The 22,422-nt window shown below is 45.6% G+C and overlaps 1 protein-coding gene across 2 annotated transcripts; it reads right to left on the minus strand.

Annotated features, from left to right (window-relative positions):
- Window positions 1-908: 908 nt before the first annotated feature.
- On the minus strand, window positions 909-20,080 carry RPP25 (ribonuclease P/MRP subunit p25). 2 transcript variants are annotated; one of them, XR_013538992.1, is made up of 2 exons: window positions 17,891-20,080; window positions 909-1,196 (listed from the first exon to the last, which is right to left on the minus strand). XR_013538992.1 is itself a non-coding variant. In XM_072981729.2 (1 exon), the coding sequence occupies exon 1, from the start codon at window positions 18,983-18,985 to the stop codon at window positions 18,194-18,196; it is 792 nt and encodes a 263-aa protein (XP_072837830.2). In that variant the 5' UTR covers window positions 18,986-20,080; the 3' UTR covers window positions 7,992-18,193. The 2 variants fall into 2 exon arrangements, 1 of the variants encoding a protein (XP_072837830.2); XM_072981729.2 differs by lacking the exon at window positions 909-1,196 and having other exon boundaries at window positions 7,992-20,080.
- Between the last annotated feature and the right edge of the window lie 2,342 nt (window positions 20,081-22,422).

A 22,422-nucleotide genomic window follows, 5' to 3' on the forward strand; every position in this document is an offset into this window, starting at 1 on the left:
GGGTTGAAGGGGATACCATCTATGTCTACGCCATCCTCGCCGGCCTTCTGCATTCAGTTCGGCTTGTAATAATTCAGAAAAGTGAGAAATGCAGAGATAAGGAGGATGAAACTACTGCTAGAAGTAAAGGAACAGTCTACACCCACCAGGTGTGGTCCTTCCCATCTGTGCCCAAATGAAGGGCACATAATTTGGGGCTCATTTGCCCTATATCCACTGGGAGGCATTCTAACCAGCATCATATCTGGGACCATGATGTTATTTGTGGGTTTCCAGATTTCCATCCATCAAACACACACAAAAACACCCTCCCCAAAACACTACACTAAAGCTAGCGGGCAATGGACTTTGCACCGCCACAGCATGTTAAAAAAACAGAAAGGGGGAAAAAAAGGTATCAGGGGGAAGACAGCACCCCTAATGCTCTGATAGTTGTGAGTTCTCTGTTCAAAACCCTACATCCTTGCACGATCAGACACATGCTCAGTCCTAATTGTATGATCTATTGAGTAGAGCTTAAGAAGCTTAGCTGAGAACAAAGAGAATGAAAAGAACATTCCAGAATGCAGAGGCTGATCTACTTTATTATTATTTTATTTATTGATTGAAAATACCTTTCTCCGACCCCTCTCTCTTTAAAAGAACCCATAGCAAAAGCAACTTTTTTCAATATGTTCTATAGTGCCATGAAATGGTTGGCAGTCCAGCTGGAAAGGTGGTGTATATCCCATCCAGCAACCTCAGTTGGTGCCTCCCTTGTGACTTGGTGGTTGGAAGACATCGGGGGTTTATTGAGAGGTTCAGCTGTCACTCACCTTCCGTTTGGGCACCGGCAACTCGGCATATTGCCATTATGCATGCTTTCATTTCCCCCTTTCTTCAGTTCAAAGAGCTGAGTTTCTCTTATGAAGGCCAGATAGAAAACACAGGCTCCATCAGGGCTTTGCTCCACCCTGAAGCACAGAATCCTAGAATAGTGAAGTTGGAAGGGGCCTGTGAGGCCATCAAGTCCAACCCCGTGCTTGATGCATGAATACAAATCAAAGGATATCTGCTGGGAGGTTGTCTAAGTTTCTCTTGAATCTGGGGTCTTTGCTCTGTGCTGTGGTCACCCGGAAATTGACAAATCCCCCTGATCTGCTCCATCTCTGAACATTTGTCGGAACACAGCACACATCTGAAGTTTTTGCAGAGGGCTGCAAAAAGAAAAGAGAAGTAGTATAAGGTACTACTAAGAGAGTAGTCTTTCTTCACTGAGCAGAAAGTAGCTGCTAAGAATGGTGATGGCATCTCACCTACCAATAAGTCCCGTTTGTCCTCATAATAAACACCACTAGGCTATCCATTGAACACTTACTTCCCTGCAGTCCTAAGCCTCCAGCTGTGAAGTATTGCTGCCTCCCCCGTGTCTGCACAGGGAGCACCATATCCCACACTTGCTGTTCTCCTAGTTTGAAAAGGAAGGATGCTACCTGATTTGGATCTAAGCGGTGCTTAGAAAAAACAGCTTTTTTGGAACTGCTGTTCCAGAATTTCTCAGCCAGCCGAGGCACTTCCTGAATCGCCAAGGCAGTAGCAATGCAGGCTGAAGGATTCTGGGGTTGCAATCCATTGTGTGTATCCATTGTGGTGTATTGGGTGGAGTGATAGACTAGGACTCAAAAGACCTGCGTTTCAGTCCCCCGTTAGCCATGCAGCCTCATTGGGGTTGAAACTGGCAAAGCCACTCTTTAGATATCTTGAAAGCCTTGTTAAGGTCACTATAAAGTCAGTTCCGATTTAGCAGTACATAAAACAACAAACAAACTAGAGCACGTTTTCCAGGCTTTTTTCTGAATTTGATTGGTATCCAGGGGTTGAAATTTTTTGGTTACACACAACAGCCAAAACTGTTACCATGTCCTAACCAACTTTCTCCACTGGCAAGAATTACAGAAAGTAAGGTGGCTGTTAACATAGGGCAACACAGTAAAAAAATTGCTGGATAGCTCAGTGGTTTAGATATCTAAGCCAGATGTTGAGAGTGGTTGCCCCCCCATGCCTCCTTGGCAGGGGTAGGACTTGATGATCTATAGGATCCCTTCCAGCTCTGTAGTTCTAAGGTGATGGTGGGAACAATGGCTAAGTATGGGGTACAAGTAAAAATCTTGTGATGGTCAGCTCCAAAACTTGAATAACCGCTGAGCTGTATGAAAGAGTCTGTCTTTTGTTGACCCTCAATCTGATGTCAATCTATTATACTGGGTGAGCTTGATTTTATAATCTTATTTGTTCTTTTATTTGCTGATATTCTTCTGATGGGAATTCTCTTACCTGTATGAGCACTATGGAATGTTAAGGATAGCCTTGAGAACAATCTCCCCTATATGTCCCCAGGGGTGGGCAGAATGCATGCTTAGGCGAGTCCTTTGCATCATTTGGTTTGATTTACAACTTAATTCCTTTATTCAAGGCTTTCTTCCCCATGAACAATGTCACAAAGTTGAATAAGAGAGTGCTATGGGATTAAAATAGGGAGAATTTCTGTGCAAAACCTTGAATTACTGTGCTGGCATATTTTACAGGAGTAAGCAATAAACAATCCAGGTTGCCAGAATGGACAGTGGGTGGCAAACCAACATGAATTGAGAGCCGAAAGAGAAAGCCAGGAATTCCACCCAGGGCTTAAAATGGGTGCTTTTGGGGACTTCTTTACCCACAATCCCATAGCCGGCATGAGGAATCCCCTGGCCAGCATAACAAGCAGAGGATTCTAGGAGTAGCAAGCTGGAGAAGGAAAATGTCCAAGCCATGAACTCAGAGGAAGGAACAAGTTCTGCAAGTTTGTAGGATGGAGGAGCACAACCAAAGTTGGAACCAAAGGTGGATGAAGGGATAAAGAAACCCTTAAGGCTGGACCTACTATTGGGTTGAGTGAAAGGGTCATTTCACAAGGCAGGGGAACAGCCAGAAAGTCTTGGAGGAAAAAGCTAGTCCATTGCATTCTGATGTCATGGGAGTTCGTCTCCCATCGCCAGTATGAAAAAAGGATCAATCGTAGGGATGGGATTTTCAGATTTAAACAACTTCCGCTCCCAAAATTTGGCCTGGAGGTTCTGACTGAATTATGGGAGCAGAAATTCTGAAAATCTCATTCCTAATCAATGGAGTGACTAACTGGAATGTGTACATGGAATGGGAGGGGCAGTGGTTTGTTTACCTCTAGCAGCCGACTACCTTGGGTTGGTCCCCTGCTTTATCAACAGCATGACATAGACAAAGAGCTGAACAAGAAGAAAAAAACTCATCTGTTCCTTGCTTTCCTCCAGCGTTTCTCAACTTGGAGGTCGCAACCCCCAAGGGAGTTGCAAAGTGTTTTCCAGGGGAGGCCGTGGGTCACCTTATATGTGGGTATCTCTTGTTGAATAATTTCTTTGTTGCGCTTTCAGAGTGGGATATTAACGTTAATATGTATGTATGAGAAACAGGACATTTGGGGAAGCAAGAAGCCTCTGCTTTCTGAGAAGGGGTGACTGTACCCCATTGAAAATGTCTTTTTATGCAAACGTAGTGACGGTAGGATCACAGGGTACAAGGAATGGGGACTTGAATTGTGGGACTCGCTGTCAAGTTGGACTTAAGTCGCACCAGTGACTTTACTTGGGTGCTTTTTTCATTGACTAAGACTCAATTTGTGATTGAGAACCCACTTACCTCCTCCTTTTTTTCTGGGGGGAAAAAGCTTGGTTTTATTAGGGACTTGGGACCAAAGAGTTGGACTTGGAGTAGGGACTCAGACCAAAGATATGCCAACATCCCTGCAGATGACTTAGCTATTATAAGAGACCTTTGGGTAGTGTGGGCGGCATATAAATTAAATAAATAAATAAAATAAATAAATAAAAGGGAGTTGTGACTTGAAATAGATTGGGAACAACTGTTTTAGCCAGACTTCAACTGATTCAAGCATATGCCTGCTCCGGTTTCCTCTCTCCCACATATAAATCTCACATACCGCCCAAGCAGTTTCCCAGTGGACCTGAAATTCTTGCCTGGCCTACAGTTCCTCTTCCTGTGTCACCTGTGGCTGATGGCACAGAGCCCAAGAGCCCGCCAGGAGCCGAGGGTTGCTGAGCAGTGGTGCAGCGGTACTCAAACGGGTCATTCAAGATCAGCCTGCCCCAAAGCGCTTTGCATCGCAAGGGGGAGAGAACACAACAGCATCTTGGGAATACTGGGAAAACCCATCCTCTCGATCCCTGGGAAGACTGCAGTTGAGGTCAGAGGGAACAAGGGAGAAGGGTGGGTAGCAAATGAGGTAATAGTCTCCACTGATTGAAAGGGATAACCAGTGTAGAGTGGTAGAGAGAGCAGTGGACTAGGGCTCAGGAAGGCTGGCTTGCAATTCCTGCTCAACCACGGAAGTCAACTGGGGATGTAGAATTGGTAAAATCACTCCTTAAACCACTTCCTTATAAAATATTAGAGTTCCTATAAGCCGGGTCCAACTTGAAGGTGCATAACAACAAAAACAACACATTGATTAAAAAGAGCCATGTGTTCACAGCGTGAGCTGTTCTTCCCCTACAGCACAGCTGATGTGAAATTAAAGGGCCATGCTCATCAGGTCTCTGCATGCTTGGTAGGCAGAACTTTCAAACACCACTTTTTTTAGATTCCAGCTCTCAGATCCTCTCCCCTCGTGCTAACACAGCCAGTTTGTAGACCCAAGAAGCAATGTTTTCAAACCCTGATTGTAGAACAAACTGTCGTGGGACCAGACTGTTGGAAACCCCCAACTGTGGAACATTTGGAGGGAGTTGTAGTCATCTTATTCTGTCGCAGAAAAAAAAATGACGAAGAATTTTGAGGCACCTTAAAGAGTGATTGATTTTCTTTGGCCCCCACTTTCGGAGGCTGACGCTCCTTGCTTTGGATGCATGCCCTTCCTCAACTCATCTTGCGCCTCTGATGTTGGCCTTCTGCTCCAGCATTATGGCCTTCCATTTATAATAATGGCATTGCTATTCCTTCTGGCCCTCCTGATTTCAGGCCTGCTCCAATTGTGCATCTTTGCAGGCCACGCGCTTCTCTTCCAGAGGGTGTGGACAAAGACTTTTCTCTGTCATGTTTATGTTGGGTGCCATCACTGGAGTTCCAACTTATGGAAACCCTTTTGATGTAGATGAGATCTTCAAGGAGTGGTTTGGTTGGATGGGGATTTGAACCCCGGTCTCCTATCAAAAATTCTAGTCCTTACACAATATTGGCTCTCCATCATGTACTGTATATGTGTTAATTTATTTATCTATGGTTGGACATACTCGGTATCCACCAATGACCTTTGAGTCACTCTTAACCACCACCATAATTAAGATCTGCATGTGGCTATGAAAGAGTCTTCCATGGATCACTGTCAAGATCATGACCATACTAGTATTTTTTTTTTGCATTCCCATTTTCTATCTTCATGCCCACCCTGTGTGTATTTAAATGTGCATATGATGAGGCTACACTTCGTGCACTTTAAGAACTGCACTAATAACAACAATAACAATAACAACAAATAACAAAAAACAAAAAACAAACAAACAACAAACAAACAAACAACACCACAACACCACAACACCACACCACACCACCACCACCACCACCACCACCAACAACAACAACAACACTACTACTACTACTACTACTACTACTACTACTACTACTACTACTACTACTACTACTACTACTACTACTAATAATAATAATAATAATAATTATTATTATTATTATTATTATTATTATTATTATTATTATTATTATTATTATTATTATTATTATTATTATTATTATTATTATTATTATTATTATTAATTAATAATAATTAATAATGTACCATCACATCAATTTTGACTTATGGCAACCCTTTTCAGGGTTTTCCAGGCAGAAGATACTCAGAAGTGGTTTACCGTTCCCTTCCTCTAGGGGTCGCCCTGGGACTGTGCAGCTGGCCCAAGGCCACCCAGGCTGGCTCTTCTCCCAAGGAGGCACCATGGGGAATCAAACTCCCAACCTCTACCTAAACCACTGAGCTATCCAGCCAGCTAAGAACTGCACTACAGTTCACAAAAGCTTATGTCCAGCTTATTCTTTCAGGTGCTCCTTTTTATTTATTTATTTATTTTTTTGGCTACAACAGATGAATAAGGAAATGTTAGAAAACCTTTACAGGCAGGGTTTGACACAATAAAATAAAGTTGCTTGCCTACTTTAATTATACACGATCTTTCTTGTTTTGCACGCTGGCTTTTTTATTATACAATTGCAGTTGCTTTTCAGCTGTGTTTATGGCGAGCCCGCAACACTGAAGCAATTCGTATTTCCAAAGACAATCACCATACCGACAGCTGTGCTATCATGGGGAAGAATCGCATTTTCCATGGAAGGAAGTATCACACGGCTAACATTCTGGAAAGGTGATCTGTCCACAGCAAAAGCTATCAGGAGGAGGATCGCTAAATGAATCCTCCATGTTCCAAGCCAAGGTATCCCTAAGGACCAGATATTGGGAACAAATAAATAAATGAACAAGGGACAATATCTTGATGCCCTAGATGGTACAGGAATGTTAACATTTAGAGAAGTAGCTCTTGCGCTGTAGTGGATAGACTGACGGACTAGGACTCGACCTGAGTTCGAATCCTTGCTCCATCATAGAAACTCATGGGGGTGGGATGAGTAGAACTGTTCTTTAAATGTCTTATTTACCTTGAAAACCCTACTAAGGTTGCTATAAGCCAGATGTGACTGGGCAGCTTGTCGCACACAAGCCACATGTGACTGGATGGCATCACACACAGACATAGAGTAAAGTCACCAAAAATTTGTCAGGCTACGTCTTAACACCACTGGAAAGATGGCTTTTTGGACGGCATCTCTCAGAAGTCCCCATCTACTGTCTGGGGGATGATGGCAGGTAGAGCACAGAGCACATCCAGAAGGCGCCAGGGTGGGAAATTCTGCTGGATATTAACACATTTTGTTTGTTTGTTTGTTATGACCTGGTGAACACCAAGATTGGCTGAGAACTTAGCCACTGCAATTTGTGCACATCCCCCACACCCCCTCCACAAATGCTCCAAGCTTCATTAATACCATGATGATGAAGGCAATTAGGCAGAGGATAATCTCGCTTGAGAGGTATTCAGGCCCTTGCTCACACTCATCCCCTGCCCTCTCGTCCGCCCCTGACGTCTGATGACAACCCTGCCATTGCTTTTTTTCTTCCACCGATGATGTGAAATTTTTAAAATTGATTTAAAAAACAAGGGGGGGGAAAGCGGGGGAAAAAAATGCAGTTGAGCTGCAAGCCCAGCTGACAAGCAGAACTAGAGGCTCATGGCGAGATTGCTTTTTATAACTCTGACAAGAAATTAACCATGCAGTGAAGTGCCCTAGGCAGAGTTTGCTTGCTCTGGGCTGGCTGATGGAGCAATGGAAGGGGGTGAGGGGGCAGCCTTTCCGTCCCCCACCGACAGTCTGCATCTTCCAGATAAATCCTGGTTTTGATACTGCCACTGGATAAACAGAGGCACTGCTTCCGGATCCCTTTCTCTGTCAGTCTGTTTTCTGTACGTAAAGCTAGGAAATTAAAACAGAGAAGCAAGTAGAGGAGAGAGAGAGAGAGAGAGAGAGAGAGAGAGAGAGAGAATCCAGAATGGCCCAAAATGTGGACTGACATCCTGAGCTACCGCATTGGGTCCTTTTAAGGAGAAAGGCAGGGTAAAAAAAATATTTTAAATAAGCAAGCAAACAAACGTTGCCTTGAGTCATTCATAGTTTGGGTGTTTCATTCTTAGCAAATGGAAGATTGGACTTGCTAGAGATGACATTTGTCTATATTTTCCCCATGCCATGCATCGTCACGCCATCCCACCCTATCCCAACAAGCCATAGAATCTCAGTTGGGAACAAGAAATTCCGCATGGATGGTGTAGTTTTATTTTATTTTTATTTATTTATTGTATTTATACCCCACCTTTCTAGTCATTTCTACCACTCTAGGCGGCTTACAACATAAGGATAACAAGTTCTAAAAAAAATTATAACAATTAGTTATAAATTGTTGCCACCGGAGTCAAGTAAATCAGATGACAGTGCTGTCAATATCAGGGGAGGAGAAAGGACAAATCCCCCCCCCCCGCCTGATCTGCATTTAAAGTATGGGTGAAGACTCTCTCTTTTTTTGGTGCCTGAAACAAAGGATGAGGTCTGTGGGGGTGCCCCATTCCATGGACACAAGCTAAGTGGACTAGGAGTTGAATCTTACTGTAACTTGAACCATTGGATAACGTGCTTCTGCAAACTCAACTTAGAGGATATCAGATAGAGAGGGGGAATGAATGACCAGGGGACCCAGGAGGAATACCTGTGGGGCTGCCACTGCTGTGCCCCAAATATCAGCCAGCTGAGAAGGTTACCTCTCTTTGCCCCATGATAAGGAGAAACTCAACTCCAGGAATTGTCAAATTATAGCCCCAGATGCATTGTTGCACCTATGGGCCACCCCCACCCCACCCCCAACATGCCAGCAAGTTATGTGTGGATGACATGCACATGGATGATGCACATGTGCAGAGCACCACCATCAAGTCAACATTTGCATCCCATTGCTGGTAAAGACAAAAGGAGTCTGGCGTTGGTCCACCTGCTGACCCAAAGATCTAATGAGCTTAGTTCCAACTGCACCATTGGACAGATGGGGAATGTGATTCATCAAGTGATGTTGGTTGTTGTTGTTGTTGTTGTTGTTGTTGTTGTTGTTGTTGTTGTTGCATGGGAGGTGAATTTGCTGTTTTCCAGCCTCCTTCTGAGCAAGGGGTGTTCTGCTTGAGGTACTAGGAGGATTATAAGAGCTAGGAAATTTTACTTTAATTCAACCACCACTCCCAGAATCTCTAAACCAGCTCTGCAATTTTTCATGCTAGGAAGGTCTGTGAGTAAAGAAGGGGATGTGATAAAGTGTGGGTGCAAAACACAAGCTCTGTAGGTCCTGGTTCAAACAGGGCTCAACTTACACTACTTTCCTGGGTAGGCTCAAACTGCAGATGTGGCTTGAATCACCCATAGCTATTCTTTGAGTGCTACCAACTCACCTACTGGGCACTCTGATTCTCTATTGATTCTCTGTTAGCTAAGCAGAAGCCCTTTGAGTCTGGCCTATGAAAGCTAAGGATGAAGAAGCGCCTAGGTCTGAGTGCACTGCAGCCAGATTGCTTTCACCCTGACCTGGTCTGTTCTGTCTTCTGCTTGTGGAGGTGGTATAGGCACTCAAGGTGGGGCAGGGGTCAGACCCTTCTTCTAAGAAACTCTAATGTTCATAGCCTCCTAGCAGCAATTTTTCAACTCTTAATTTTGGTGCCCCCCACCCTGTTCCCTCCTAGCGACAGCTCCAAGGGTTACTAATCTGATCAGATCTGGTTATGTTAAGTGTCATCAGATCATAAATTAGGAATGTTCATCCTCATGAGTCCGGGATTGAACATCTAAAGAGCCATATATAGAGAACATCACGCCTTGAGTCTAATGCAGTGGTTCCCAACCTTTGGTCACCCGGGTGTTTTGAGACTACAGTTCCCAGAAGCCTTCACCACCAGCTGTGCTGGCCAGGATTTTTGGGAGTGGCAGTCCAGTTGTGTTACCCAAGGTTGGGAATCACAGATCTAGTCTGTGCTGAGCCATGAACTCATGGATGACTTTAGCCAGCCAAAGGTTGCCCTCTCAGCCTCATTTCCTCAGAAGGTTCTTTGTGAGAAGAAAGCAAAGTAGAGGACAACCACGGTGTGACACCTCCAAAACAGCGGAGTCAAAAAGCGGCATATGAATGTTAACTAAGCATCAATTTAATACTACATCTCTGGGCACGTTCAGCATGCTTGATCTTCAGTAGAGAGCAAGTGCCACCATCCTTGACCTTTACGGGAAGTAGGCGAAGGAGATGTCAAGAGAAACTTTGGCCACAAGATCTCTCAACTAGGAGGAGACCTCTTGGGTGGGTCTGGCTTCCAGTGTCCACCCACTTCAGGCTTCATCAGGTCTGGAAATGACCAAAACCTGGAGGTGGAGACCTAAAGCCCAGAAGTGACTGGACATCCACTTCCATTTTGGTGTGGGGTGGGGCTTGGGGAACTCTGGAGACCCCCCCCCACCTCATGAAAACTGTTTCTGGAGGGAGGGGAAAACATTTTGGGCTTTTTTTTTAAAAGTGGCAATGGGTCGGGAGGCAGAGGCCAACATGGACCTGAGGCCAAACTTCGCCGGCTCCTGAAATAAGCAGTGGTTCCAGCAATGCAAAGCCCCAGCCTGTGCTTTCTATAAGGAGACAGAGACTCCCAGGCTAGGGATTCTGGGACCTGTAGTCCAAAACCCCCCATAACCCTGCACACTTATGCACGCACACAAACACACAAAGTGGCATGGCAGCAGCCTCCTGAAATGGCCTGCAGCTCATGGCCATCACCCAGCCCTGGCAAGCAAGCCCCTGCCGAAGAAGCAAGAAAGGGGAAACGAGCCCATCTGCCTGTTTGTGTGTTTTATTCAAAACAAATCATCTTGCCCTGATGCTGTGAGCTGCCCATTAATAACCCTGACAGCTCCTCTTCGCCGGCTGATAATGAAGGTGTTACTTCAAGAGGCTTCAAGTGAGCCATCCTTCCTGATGGCCCAGACATCTCAATGCAAGTCTGTCAACTCCCTGCCACCCTGTAAACACACAGAGAGAAAAAGCTGGCTGCACCTCGCCTTTTCTTTCTCTCTCTCTCTGTTCCCTTCTTCCGTTCTAAGGTGGAAATCACACAGTGACATTCTGTCCTTCCTCCATCAGCAAGCGGTGAGAATGAGCATCTGAGCTTCCAAGAAAGCAGGATGGGCATTTTGCAACTCCCTTGCTTCCTTCCTTGCTTGCTTCTTTTCTTCCTTTTTTTGGACTTAGGTTGCCATGTTTTAAATTTGGCCTTGCTCCTCTTTCTTTAGCAGCAGCAAAATTGACTTGCAGGGAATGTCTTCCCTGCTTGATATGGCCAAAGTCAGAAGGGAAGTCACCTCATTCATGGGGAAAGTTGGGTTAGATACCTAAAAAGTTACTTTTGGGGGATGACAGCCGGCATGGATATTGCCTGTGCAAACTGGGAGATTCTGACAGCTGTCACATAAAGAGTTGCCTTTTCCAAGCTCTGAGTGAAATCATAAGGTCCAGCAGAAGTGTCTGTGGGATGGGAATCTTTGATCTTCCAGGTGTCAATACACTGCAATTTCATCATATGTGACACCTGGCCATGCTGGATAGAGGCTGATGGGAGCTTGAATGCAAAAATGTCAGGAAGGCAGCTGGCCCATCCTATTTTAAAATACAATATGGAATCAGAATGGTTTTTAGAACAGATTGCCAACCTTTTTCCTTGGTAGAGTTCCTGTGCTTTTAAGGATAATTCAAATTCTAAAAGTGTGGTTTCAGTTAGGGAAACATTTTATTGGCTGCTTCCTACCTGATAGGCTGCTGCTAAAGGATCCCGGTATCAGGAGTGGCCTGAGGGTGAGAGCTGCAAATTCCAGTAAAGAACAAAGAATCTTTATTTATATTATGCTGCCTTCCCACCAGTGAGATCAAGAAAGACTATGTGGCTCTCTTTCTCCATCCCACTTGATGTTCGCAACAACTCCATGAGGTAGGTCAGGCTAAAAAGGGAAGGACTACCCCACAGAATCTAGTGACTCAGGAGACCCGGGTTCAAATCCATGCCATGACATTCATGGGATGACTGTAGGTTAATCATATTCTGTCAGTCTGATCAGACTGGGTTATTCTAAGGATGAAGCTGAAATAAAAGAAAGTGCCACGTACTCCTCTCTGCACTCATAGGAGGAAAAGGGGGATATAGCTGTGATGAATCTCAAAAAAAAACCCCAACAAACCAGTGAGCTGTTCTATAGCAAACATTACAGATGCCTCCAGCCATTGGCAGACCGTCTGTAAGGTTAAGAAGAGTATAAGAGAAATTGGAGCTTTCTACTCAAAGGGAATCGCCTCCTTGTGTAAGCAGAGCCTAGATCATAATCTTTGGAACTTGTTAAGTGATCTCATTTTTAAGAACAGAAGAAGTATATTTTCCCAGAGCTGGAAATTTTCCTTAGAAGGTGTTCTTGTTCTAATTTCACGTTGTAGAATCAAGCAGGAATGTTAAGGGCAAGACATTCCAGATTCCACTTCAGATTTCTTGCCTCGTACTGCACCCAGACTTTGCCAAACCCAGTCTATAAAGTTAATTCCTTGGACTCCTGAGCTGATCCCTCCAACTCCCATATGCTTGTGAAGCTACAGTACTTGAAAATAATCCAGATTACCTGTTTCAAAACGGTAGAAGAGACTCTTAAAGAGCCATTGATAGATGCCGCCCAGAAGCCACTGGTAATGGTGTGGCTAAAAATATTGTAAATAAATAAATAAATAGATGCTGCCATTTTCTACCCCATTAAACCCATCCTATTTCATTTTATTATATGTTAATAATTACACTTTATCAATGTATTTATCAGTTGCTTTGCTAAAATGGAGTAAAACGATATACATTAAAAGGTCTTTAAAAGATTGCCTGTTATCCAGTGGTGGGAGGTGACTGCAGTTTTGTGATTTGGTGAAATCACTCCAGGTTCCAAGCTCTACTGCAGGAGCTATCCAGGGTCCTGAACTGTATACCACGAATAGTTTCAGCACCCTGGAGAGCTCCTCAAGTATAAAGTAAGACCTGGAATGACTTGAACAGCTGCCACCACCAGTATGTTGCTGAGTCTTACATCATGAAAAGCTCCATCATATAAGTAGTTGGATTATATCTGAACCTGAAGTTGAGATGTGACAAATACTTTGTGGAGCAAGTGGAAGTCCCCCTTCCCAAAGTCTTCAATCCCAAAATGTAGATCATATGGAATAATACAGGCATAATGTAAGACTCCACCCATTTGCAAAAGACATCCTGGCCATTATTTATTAAATGTTTTTTTTTAAAAGTTCAAAACAAACTCTACAAATATAAAAGCCAGTTTTACCTGTACTGGAAATGCCAGGTAGAATTTAAGAGTCTAAAAATGTAATCTTTCCAATCTCTGAATTGTTCTCCCTATAACTCTCTATGTATTCTCACAACCACCATCTGAGGCAATCTTCTAGGCTGTAATCATGCCATACATTTCGTAGCTGAGGGAACTAAGCCCGGATCCTGGCAGAAAAAGCTTGAGAACATCACTGTTCCAACTTCAGGGCTGTTGTGAATCCTGGCTCTTTGGGGGGGGGGCTATTGTGATCTTCTAACTACTACACTGAGACAGGCATTAACCTTCTGGCATTGAAAGGAAACATGCACTGTTCAGAAAGAGCCAAGGACCCAAACATAAGAGGACATTGTTACTTCTAGGTAGTGACAAAGGCACCAGTTGCCAGAAGCAGAAGTTTCCATTTCCCAGTTAATCTCTGTGTAAATATGGTTAGAGTCTGCCAGCCTGAAGAAGGGAAAGAGAAGAAATGGAAGGCTACCATTAGTCACAAACGCTACACTAGTCTACTGCATTCTAGCAATACAAATACCAAACATAATATAGGTTTCTGACTGCAGAGTCAGAAGTCAGGAGTTTGATTCCTCACTCTGTCTCCTTGATAGGGGTTGGACTTGATGATCCACAGGGTCCATCAGTGATGATCCATAGCACAAAGTGCTGTCCTCTGAAGATGCCGGCCACAGAGACTGGCGAAACGTTAGGAAGAACAACCTTCAGAACACGGCCAAAGAGCCCGAAAAACCCACAACAACCATCCACAGGGTCCCTTCCAGCTCTGCAGTTCTAAGATGATGATGATGATGATGATGATGATGATGATACAGTCCTAACAAGACTAAGGCAAAGATGGTGTTTTCCTGATTTCATATACAGATATTAACTGGACTGTCAATAGAAGAGCACCTTCCACTAAACCTGGTGGAGGCAGTTTCACTTAGGGAAGAAAGATGAGAACGGGTCCTGGCAGAAACAGCTTCAGCACATCACTGCTCCAACTTCAGGGTGGTTGTGAATCCGCCCCTGGATTTTAGTCTGCACTTTATAGGAGTTACTCAATTTGTTGATTTCATTTGGGGAACAAGGTTCAGCACCTTAAATATCTCCTGTAACATGTATGCTAAAACCTGGAGTGGATTCACCATGCTGCTGAAATTGGAGTCACTAGCATGGCCAAAGGATCCTGGGTTTTAGTAGTATGGAAGAACCTTCTTCAGGCAGGGCTGGGAAGGGGCTCCTGTTGAAAATTTGGAGAGCCTATAGCCAGTTAGGCTATACTGAAATGGTCACATCAGTTTCCTATAGAATGGAATATGTCTGGTATTGTAGCTTGTGAGCAGATATGAATATAATCGGGCAGCCTTTTGGAAAAGATTATTATCAGTTTGAAAAGCTTTATCATCCGTTAAAAATGAATAAAAACCATGGAATAATGAATGTGCAAATTAACTCTCTTTTGTCTTCTCTATGGCACAGCCCATCGCAGATGGTGTGCTTTCTGGAGGGCGGGGAGGCAATCTGGCCAAGCCTGGGGAAAATGGGCCGTAGATTTCCATTCTAGAGAAAGACCTCCCATAGAGACAGAAGAAATGGAAGCAAAGCGAGGAACCTTTCATCATCTGAAGCTGTGGAGGGACAGCATCCTTTAATTGAAGGAATCCCATTCTGTATACAGCTTGCCCCCTCTGGGCTCCAGAAAGGGATAAAACCACTGTCACAAGCATTCAGAATTGGCATTTTTCATGGCATGACTGCCCATTTGAACCTGTTCTCAGGAAGAGAAGAGAATCCTGTGGAGTTTGTAGAAGGGTGCGATCATTTCAAAAAGAATGAGAAGGGAATGTTGAACAAGGGTAGGAGGAGCAGAGAAGCCACATTGTCTGTTCCCCTACAAATTATGCAAACATCTTCATCAATATAAACCCGGAGTCCTGCAGCACCTTAAAGATTAGCATCTTTACTAAGATGAAGAAGTGTCCTATGCAATTAATTCCTTTACAGCTAAGCAAAGGTCCTCAAAGAGTTGGAATTCATTAGTTAATAAATCTGGGGCTAACCCTTCAACAGTGCGTGTGTGTTTGCATGGATTTCCAAATCTTTTTGTTGTGATCTCAGTGGGGTGGACAGACCCCACATATGGCCCCACATTGCTGTGGCTTCGTAACAGTTCAAGTTGGTGAAAGAAGTCATAGAATAATAGAAAAGTGAAGTTGGAAGGGGCCTACAAGGCCATCAAGTCCAAACCCTTGCTCAACACAGGAATACAATCGAAGCATATCTGTCAGGTGTTTATCTAAGTTTTTCTTGAATGCCTCCAGTGTTGGAGCACTCACCAACTCCCGAAGTCACTGGTTCCATTGTCGTACTGCTCTAAAAGTTAGGAACTTTTTCCTGATATTCAACGAAAATCTGGTTTCCTCTAACTTGAGCCCATTGTTGCATGTCCTGCACTCTGGTTGAGATTGAGAAAAATCAATTCCTAGGAGTAGAACCAGCAAGCAGCAAAGTAGCTACGCCATACACCTGGCCCCAGCTGTTCTTGTGTTAATGTGATCTGCAGCCTGGAAGGGCAATGAAATGAAATGGTATGCTTCAGAGCAAGATCTGGATTGACTCTTTCAGCGTCACTTTGAGAGTGATCACCGTACATCTGAAAATCAGACACTGTGCTGCCTCTGAAAAGTTGGTCAGGTCCTGAAGCCAATGGCCAGAATCTTATTGCCAATTTATTCTTGCCTAATTGCGTAAGTCTTGGCAGCAAATGGCCTCCCATTAATGAGAAGCTAGTTGTGCTCTTGGGCAACAGAATTCTGGCCAACGTTCCCCAAAGCATTCTTCAAATATAAATAGAGCTGGGGAAGAGCCTCCGGAAACACTGCCAGGTACACTTAGAAGGGATGGGTCTTATGACCCTTCAGAGGGCAGAAGACATGTAGGTGGGAGTGCAGTACATGAATATTTACCCAATCCTGTCCAGGAAGCACCAAACGGAAATACTGGTACCATGAAAGGCATGGTTGGGACTTGGTGTAAACGCCCATAGACAGGACAAAGCCAAAAACACAGCATTAGGAACTATTGACCTGGTTCTCACAAAAAACATTCTTTACCATATAATCCATGGAACCATCAGAGACACAGGCTGGTTATATAGTGTTGGGATCAAACTGGGTGGACCGCATTTCCACCCCAGATGAAATAGGGTGGGAAATCCTTGTGGTGACACAAGCACCGATTGGCTTTACAGAACATTTGCAGAGTGCAAAGGGTCTCACACCCGAGTCACTAACTTGTTTCAGGTGAAACGATTCATTTTAAGAGAAATTTGGTGGCAGCATTACTGGGAAATAAGATGAAATTGAGCTTTTGCTCTGGGAGAGAAAGGGGTCATCTGGGTTTGCCTTCTCCTTGATTATAAATATTCCCCAGATCCCAGACCAAATTTCTGACAATCCTCTCTCTTTTTTTGGCCAGCTTTGAACTGGCAGAAGTTCTGCTAACCAAGGACCAAACAAACGTTGGCACAATTCAACAGAGACAGATTTGGTCCCTTGGCTGTTACCTCTTCACAACAATGATGGATCAGAAAACTAGCAGACGGTGTACCACAAGTAGCAAATTTGCTTGCAAGGACCATCCAAGTGACCGGCCTGGGTTGTCGGGAGGCTTCCTGGCACACGCATATCTTTCTATTGGGAGGGCATCTCCCTACCCCCAGCGGAGACTGGTTTGTGATCAGGGTAGGAAATATTCTGCAAGACCCTTAATCCTTTCTCTTTCTTATGCAAATAAATGAAAACAGTTGCTTTGCCTCGGGACTGATGTTGGCTTTCTAACTTGGGAGAATTCAAAACAAGATTTGCCTTGTATCATTTTTGAACTGGAAATAGTAGCAGCAGTATTTTTAAGATGCAGCGATTGTGCTGCTTACTCTTTTTACAGAAAAAAGAAGAAGGAAGGAAGAACCCTCAGCTTCTTGAATCCATCATTTCCATTTATGTGAACACGTTTTCTGATTATGAGTATCTGAGCATTATGCAAAGCCCTTGTTTCTGTACCTATTCAGGTGACCCCTGAGAAAGACTTTCTGTCTGCTTTCTCCACTGCAGGCATGCTATTAAATCTGTGTAACACCCCCTTTAGCCATCACAGGAGATAAGGAAATAGGTGCTATAGAATAAACAAACTCTTACAATAAAGATTGTTGAAAGTAATCTAGACTGATTTAGACATAGATTCATTATGAGAGACCGGCTGGCGCTTCAAACATTTTCACAACCTCTGCTCCCGCCTTGCCTTACTCAGGGTTGCCTCTCTACTTTAGAAAGCCTTCAAAAGATAATTAATAGCTTTTATGCATTCATCTCTTTACACCATTCAGTTTTTTTTCAAATGCTGAAGCAGGCTGTAGTTCACAAAAACTACAGTGAAATAATACATTTGCTGGTCTTTAAGCTACAGCGAGATTCTTGGTCTTTTCCCCCCCTTGCAAAAACCATATGAAGTGAACCCTCTAGAATTTAGAGACAGACATACTCTTTGGGGCTTTATTTTCCCTTCCAGATTAAACAGCCAAATGTGCTTGTCCTTTATTTGAGAAGAGAAAGGGAGTATAAGTATCCCTTTCTGGAATCTCTCACCACATGTGCTACCAAGTAGCCCCTGAGCATGCCAAAGAGGCTATGCCCTCTAATTCACCTGGCATGTAAAAAATGGCTCAAGTGCAACCTCACACAAGCAAAACCGTGTCGCCCCGATATCACCCCATGCCTCTCTTTTATCGCACACCTGCATCCTGTCTAAATTGACCATCTTTCACCTTCTATGTAGTCAGATCTCCTGATCCCCTGAATCAATCAGCAGACGGGCGTTGGAAAAAGAGGGCATCTTTCATGCAAAGTTTTCTTCCAGAATGCGTCTCTGCGGAAGAAAGACCGTACAAGGCCATTACCAGCCAAAGCAGCAGCAGCTTCGTTGCCTTTTTAAAAAAATTGATTGCAAAGCATCTACAAATCTAGAGTGCCTCCAACATCTCTCTGTGCCTCCACACAAAGCAGTGGTCCCTGTGTAAGTGACATATGGCTTGGGTTTTTTGTCTCAGTTGCGCAAGACTGGGATGCTGTCAGGGTCCACAGCCCATCACCACCCCCAAATTCTCCTGGAGCGTTTGCACCGGTGCCTTCTTGTTCACCCGATCCTCTCTGTGGGGCACCACCAACCTCCTCTTCACGCCTTTTGGGGAGGCACCCGATCCATCTTGTTGGCTGCTACTTTCATCCGGCCAGAAGCCTTCGGGGGAATCGGGGGGCTGGTAACCCATCTGGTTGGGATCCAGCGGGTCTTTGGAGAGCAGGATGCAGATGGAAGGGACGTTCTTGTGGACGGTGAGATGTTCCGCTTGGCCTTCTACCTGGGGGTCGCTGTTCTCCCAGACCTCCAGCAGAGTTTTGTATTGTACCTTGGTGACCTGGTGGAGACCCCCCAGCTTCCTCTTCATGATCTCTACGCAGGTGATTGTCTTGGTGACTGCCCGGCCGTAACCCCTGAAGACAATCTGTCGCGTGTCCGCCAACTCCATCCTGCCCATGGCGAAGCCCATCAAGTTCCGGATTTTGCTGCCTTCCTTCACCTTCATCTCCACCACGTTGGAAGGCAAGTCCAAAAAAGGTACGGAGCTTTCTTCTTCCAGGGTCTTGACCTTCCTGAAGTTCTCCATCCTGGACTGGCTGGTCGCGGCACTGGTGGCAGTGGCAGGAGCAGTCGCGGTGGTGACGGCCGCAGTGGTGGCAGTGGCGGCAGTGGCAGCAGGAACCCCAGGCACGATCATGATGGGTTCTGCTCTTCCAGAAGTCACCTTCTGCGGTGGGACAATGAAGGTCCAGGGTCCTACCGCCTCGGAGTTTCCTGGATGCATCTCTGAAACTCAGAAAGTGTCTTGGGTCCTCAGAGCAATGTGACCAGGGAGGACAGGAGAATTCAAATCAAGCCTGTCCTGTCCATCCACCACTTCTCAAGAGAAAGGGGACCCGTCAAACCGCAGACAAGTTCCCAGAAGGGTCAACAGAACCACCGCCTCTTTCTTTCGCCTGGCTGGCCATTGCGGCGATCTGGGGGTCATTCTGGACCCGATGCTGGCTCAGCAGACCTTCCCCCCCCCCGCAAACCAAAAGCTCTCCCGTAGAGATATATGGGGGGGGGGAGGAAGGGAGAGAGGGAGGTCACTCTGGCCGGCCCATCCTCCTCCTCCTCTTTCCAGCCATCCCCTCCCGCTCAGCAGCCCCTCCACCAAAGCGCCCCCTACCCGCTTTCCCCTCTCTTGACTTTTCTTCTCGCTTCGGCCCAAGAGCCCGGCAGGAGGAGGGAGACCCCCGGGCGCTCCGAGATCCCCTTCTTCCGCGGAGGCTGTCCTGCGCTCGGCCCCTTCAAAGCCCAGTCGGTCTCTCGCTTTCTCTCGATGGGCGACAGATTCCTCTCTCCGGCTCAAGGACGTGTGCGTGAGTGTGTGTGTGTGTATGTGTGTCTCTCTGTTCAACTACGAATCGCCCGTGTCAGCAAAGTGTAAGCAGCTGTTCCGGCGGCTGCCTCTTCGCCTCCTCCTCCTCCTCCTCCTCTCTTCCCGCCTCTCTCCCCGGGCTTGGGCTGGCCATCATCTCCCCCGGGGATGGCGGGGGAAAGGATGAGCGACGCCTCCAGTCCCTCTGGGGCGGGGGTCCGCCAGGGTGCGACCCGGAGCTTGGCGGACGTTCCCGTTCCTGAGGACCCGACCCCCAGGACCTCTCCCGCGTGGGAAAGTTATTTGTCTCTGGACTCCGGCGCCCAGAAGCCCCTCGCTTGGAGACGTTACTTTTCTTTGGACTCCGACTCCTAGATTCTCCCCCTGCTAGGGCACGTTACTTTTCGTTTGGACTCCAGCCTCCTGAATCTCCTCCCTTGGAGACGTTACTTTACTTTGGGCCCGACTCCCAGATTCTCCCCTGGGGAACGTTACTTTCTTTTGGACACTAGCGCCCGGAACGTCCTCTCTTTGAGGCGTTACATTTCTTTGGACAGGAAGGCTCAGAATCCCCTTTACCGGGGGCTCCAACCGCCCCAAAACCGTCCCTTGGAAACATTTGGTTAGTTGAGACTCCCAAGTCTCTGAATTGGGTCGCTAGGATTCTGGACACTGGAGTCGAAGCGAAAGTAACGTTCGGAGGCTACTCGGAGGACGGGGCGGGGGGGGGACGAGGGCGTAAGTCCGGAGCTCCCTGAGACGGAACCCGAAAAGGGGCTGCCTGCCCCCCCCCCTGTGCGTCCACTCTGCAGGGCTGTCGGAGTCTGTTCGGAAGGAGAACCCTAACTAGTCACTTGGTCATCTGGGGCGAGTAACATCATCGCACCAACCTGCTCTGAGTCGTCAGTGTAAACGCCTGCCCCCCCCAAAATGAGGAGGAGAATATGGCGCAGTCCTCCAAAGAAAGATAACGTTTAGGGTTACATTAAAAAGAAGATAGGAGAATGAATAGGGCTCGGAGGTGGTGGTGGTTATTAAGTGCCGTCAAATCGGCTCCAACTTATGACAAAATCATGAATGAGCAATCCCCACAATATCCTAGACTCAACTCCGTGGCTTCTTTTAGGGAGTCAGTTCATCTTATATTTGGTCTTCCTCTTTTCCTGCTTCCTTCCACCTTTTCCAGAGAATCTTGTCTTCTCATGATGTGCCCGAAGGAAGACAGGCTCCAGGTCAACATTTTTTTTTTGCTTCTAGAGCTAGTTCAGTCTTGATTTAATCTAGGACCCACTTGTTCATCTTTCTGGCGGTCCAGGATATCCAAAAAGCTCTCCTCCAGCACCACATTTCAAATGAATCCTTTTTTCCTTGTCAGCTTTCTTAACTGTCCAGCATACATGGTAAGGCTGAGAGGGACTGCCATTTATTTTCTACACACAAGTAGACTCGCCTCTAGATTTTGGTGCCTTGGCACAAAGACCCAGGCACTTCACCCCAGGTACGACTGTGACATCAAGTAACATTTAGAAGCCAGCCTGCATATCACAGAGAGAGCAGGAATCTTATCCTTTTAGCACTGGTGTGGAAGTAGCTCCCCCCCCTTTAAAAAAAAAGAGAATAACAACACCTGGACCCATAATTAAAATTATTAATAGCAAAAACAGAGGGGGGGGGAGAAAAGGTTGAAGAAAACTTTTAAAGTTAATCTAGTTATTAATTCAAGCGAGAGTAGACTGTTGGCCAATATCGTGTTGCTAGTCCTGATTAGGGTAGACTCGAGGACTTAATGGAATTTAAATAAACATTGACTAATCATCCAGGAATTGATTCAGTGTGTCTGGGGCTATCAATAGGACCCTGGCCATCAAATCCTTGGGAACTTGACAAATCAGTCCATATACATCTCAATGAGTCTGTTGATGAGGAGGTAGAGGTTGGGAATTGAATCCTCTACTGGGTCTCTAGGAAAAAGAGCCAGCTGGTGTAGCTTTGGGCAAGCTGCTCCGTCCCAGGGCAGCCCCAGAAGAAGGGACTGGGAAACCCACTTCTGCATAGTCTCCATCTAGAAAACATGACAAAGGGTTGCCATGAGTCAGAACTGACAGCACGTAATTTGACAATGTTAGAGAAAGCCAACAGGGAAAGAGGAAGCCTAAAGTTTGATGGATTCGCTCAATAAAGGAAACCTTGGCCATGAGTTTGTAGGAGATGAGCAGGACATTTTGGATGTGACTCATTCATAGCGTCACGATGGGTTGGAGATGATTTGCCAGCACATAAGAAGAATTATTATTATGCATTATATAACATTAATGTGTATGTATAGCACATGATTATATACTATATGTTAGGGTTATGTGCTGTCAAGTCTGCCCCAGCATTGTTATCTTCTTGTTTTCAACTTTATCATTCCTGCTCCTTTCGGCTCTTCTGATTTCACCCCCATACTCGCCGTGCATGTTTGTAGGTCACATGCTTCTCTTACACATGGCATAGATGGAGACTTTTCTCCACCGAGCACACGTTATGCGCCATCAAGTCAATTCTAACTTCATGGAGTTTTTGAGATACATGAGAGGAGCAGTTTGCTATTTCTCTTCCCCAATGAGTTTCCGTGGCTGAGCAGGGATTTGAACCAGGTCTCATGAATCCCAATCCATTCTGCCCACTATACCATACTGGCTGAATATCCTGCACACTCCCGCCTTTTTTTTTCCAGCAGGCGTTTCTTCTCAGCCTGTGTGGGAAGCTGTCCCTGCTGAAATTCCCTGCCCCACACAGCCATTAAAGGCACAGCCGTGCAATCCCTTTTGCCGCCCTATTGCCTTATCTCAGGTGGATTGTTTGTCCACCTCTTC

Source organism: Pogona vitticeps, chromosome 12 (assembly GCF_051106095.1).
Source record: "Pogona vitticeps strain Pit_001003342236 chromosome 12, PviZW2.1, whole genome shotgun sequence".
NCBI classification, from domain to species: domain Eukaryota; kingdom Metazoa; phylum Chordata; class Lepidosauria; order Squamata; family Agamidae; genus Pogona; species Pogona vitticeps.